The 2631-nt window shown below is 53.2% G+C and overlaps 1 protein-coding gene across 1 annotated transcript; it reads left to right on the plus strand.

Annotated features, from left to right (window-relative positions):
• The first annotated feature begins 489 nt into the window (after positions 1 to 489).
• Positions 490 to 1165, plus strand: Smco4 (single-pass membrane protein with coiled-coil domains 4). Its single transcript, XM_032911097.1, has one exon. It carries the CDS (start codon positions 552 to 554, stop codon positions 729 to 731), a length of 180 nt encoding a protein of 59 aa, XP_032766988.1. The 5' UTR covers positions 490 to 551; the 3' UTR covers positions 732 to 1165.
• Positions 1166 to 2631: the final 1466 nt, after the last annotated feature.

Genomic DNA, 2631 nt, shown 5'->3' on the forward strand with positions numbered 1-2631 from the left:
CAGCTTGCAACAGAGCCTGACTAGGGCCCCTTCAGGCAGCTCAGCTCATCTGGTCTGGGTCTCCTCAGAAGTCCTTACTGCTTATGTAATTTCGGGGAGGGGACAGCCTTATCTATCCGGTCAATTTCTAGGACTTCTGACAAAGTTTTTGTGAATCTCCCCTTAGAACTTCCTGAGTCTTAAAAGGAGCCTCCCTCCAGGATGCCATGTTTGCTACCCAGAGGAGGCAGAGCAGGGCGTGGGGTGTCTTCATCCGTTGCTGTGCCAACTTGGGCCTCGCTGTTGACTCGGCTGCCTGCCCCTGCTCCCCAGTGCTGGAGCTGTGGGCATGTTCAGGCTCCTGCAGCCCGGCGTGTGGGTGCTGGCGATCCGAGCACAAGCCCTCACGTATGCAGTAGCAGTCGCCCACCAAGCCTCCCCAGCCCTGAGCGTTCGTATTTCCTTCTCTCCATTCCTTCCTGACCACAGTTGTTCTTCTTGCAGAGGTCTCCTGCCCCGACAGAGGAGTGTGGCCCTCTCTGCACATCTCTCCCCAGCATCCTCTAACCAAGATGCGTCAGCTCAAAGGGAAGCCAAAGAAAGAGACCTCCAAGGACAAGAAGGAGCGGAAGCAGGCCATGCAGGAGGCCCGGCAGCAGATCACCACTGTGGTGCTGCCTACCTTGGCTGTGGTGGTGCTCCTCATTGTAGTGTTTGTGTACGTGGCCACGCGCCCCACCGTCACCGAGTGAGCACCGCCATCCTGGCTTTCCTCTGCAGACATGTCTGCAATGCCGAGCTCTGGGCAGGAGTGCCCTGTCTCCTCTGGTCTTTGACTTGATCAATATTTCTCTACTTTTGGGGGGGAAGGGAAAGGGAACATTTTATCAGTGAATGTGCCATTTACCCGATGGTCCACTTCATGTGCCTTTCAGACTTCAAAGCAGTGCGTGTGTGCGTGCGTGTGTGTGTGTGTGTGCGCGTGTGTCTCCCCCTTTCTCCTGAAATCAACGCACAGCTGCACCTGGGGAGAGGAGGCCTCTCCGGGTGACCCTGTGCTTCCTGGCTCCGTTCACAGCTTTCTAAGGGGACAGCCTTTCTTCTCTGTACTTGATGGGATGTGAAATACGCTGACTCAAAGTGAAATATTTATTTTTGAATAAAGGAGATAATAGTCTTAAACTGGGTATTTGTCTTGTTTTTGCGTGCCTCCTCCCAGCCTTGCCTCACTGTCGACTCCCCCTCTCCCTAGGCTGTTCCCGCCTCTTGTCACTTGCTGCTCTTCTATACTTGCAGGAAATGAGCGTTCTCATTGGAATGTGACCACACAGGCCCCCTGATGGTTATCCTCTTCTGCTGGAGGACACACTTGCAAAGGGAAACATGCCACAGTCCCTGGCGTTGGTTCTTAGTTGATGGATTCAGGTTTTTGTCCTTCCAGGTGAGTTTTAAATGCAAATTGGCCAGGCCTCCTGTTGTTCCAGCAGTGGGCTTCCCAGTTCCTGGTGCCTGATGATGGAGCTGCCCCTTTGGAAATCAGGTTCCTGGTAACTGTCCCATGGGTGCCTGTCCGCTCTGTCCTGCTGATCACAGAGAGGTTTGCAGTTAGAAACCAGTTTTCCAAATATAGTGATGGTCACTTGACCTGCTGACAGCACTGGTGTTGCTGGGTATTTGAAGAGAGCCTTTCCCGGAGAGAAAAGGAAAGACTCCAGCTGACGTCTGCAGAGAGATGCTGACGAGGGCGAACAGGCTGGCACAACCTCCCGCCCAAGTGTCAGGGACCCTGTATAGAGATTTACAAAACCTTGGTCACTTAGGGTTGACACGTGTGTGACAAAAATGTCTCAAAAGCGGGGAACAGAGGGCTCTGTTTTGAGCCTGTTCCCGATGGGTTCAGCCTCTTTCTGGGAACTGTAGTTTATAGAGGTGACGGAAATGTTTTTACCCGGATCTGTGTCCTCAGTAATTTAGCCAGTGTCTCTCAAGAATTCACACAAGTGTGCTGCAGTGCGCTGCAGAAGGTGGGAAAGGTTACTACAAAGGGGCCTTTTCTAGAGGGGATGGTGGTCCGTGGCCCAGGACCACTGTAGTAAGCTTCTGGCTGAGGTAGGCTTTCCTGAGACGTGTTTTTTCTGTCCAGCTGATTGGCATGCTTAACTCTCTAGAGGGAACGATGGTATGTCTTTGTTCCTCACAGAAAGAGCTTCCTGCTCAATACCGTGAACTTCCTTGTAGTGCACAGTGTCGTGTCTCCACTCTGGCCCAGATATCTGACTCAGATCACCCTTTGGCGGTCAGAGTTCTGAAGTTTCAGTTCCCAGTCTTACGAGCTGTGCATTTTGAGGAAGGGGCCCACACTAATGAGTTGCGGTCTGCTACCCAGCAAAGGAAGTGAACCGGGAGGACCAGCCCCGGAGGCCACAGTCTCCACTGTTGGTATTCTAAGCTCCACCACCACAGCTACCTGGGAACAGCCTGGTATGCTCCGCCCCACAGTTGCCTAGCAACAGCCAGCTGTGCCTGACTATAAAAGGGGCTGCTTGCCCCCTCCTCTTTCTCTTACCCATTCTTACTCTTTACTCTTGTTCTTTGCTGCTCTTGCCTCTTCCCCATCTCCCCCCAATCCCACGCGCCCATGGCCGGCCACCT

The sequence above is a fragment of the Rattus rattus genome, chromosome 8 (assembly GCF_011064425.1).
Source record: "Rattus rattus isolate New Zealand chromosome 8, Rrattus_CSIRO_v1, whole genome shotgun sequence".
Lineage (NCBI taxonomy): Eukaryota > Metazoa > Chordata > Mammalia > Rodentia > Muridae > Rattus > Rattus rattus.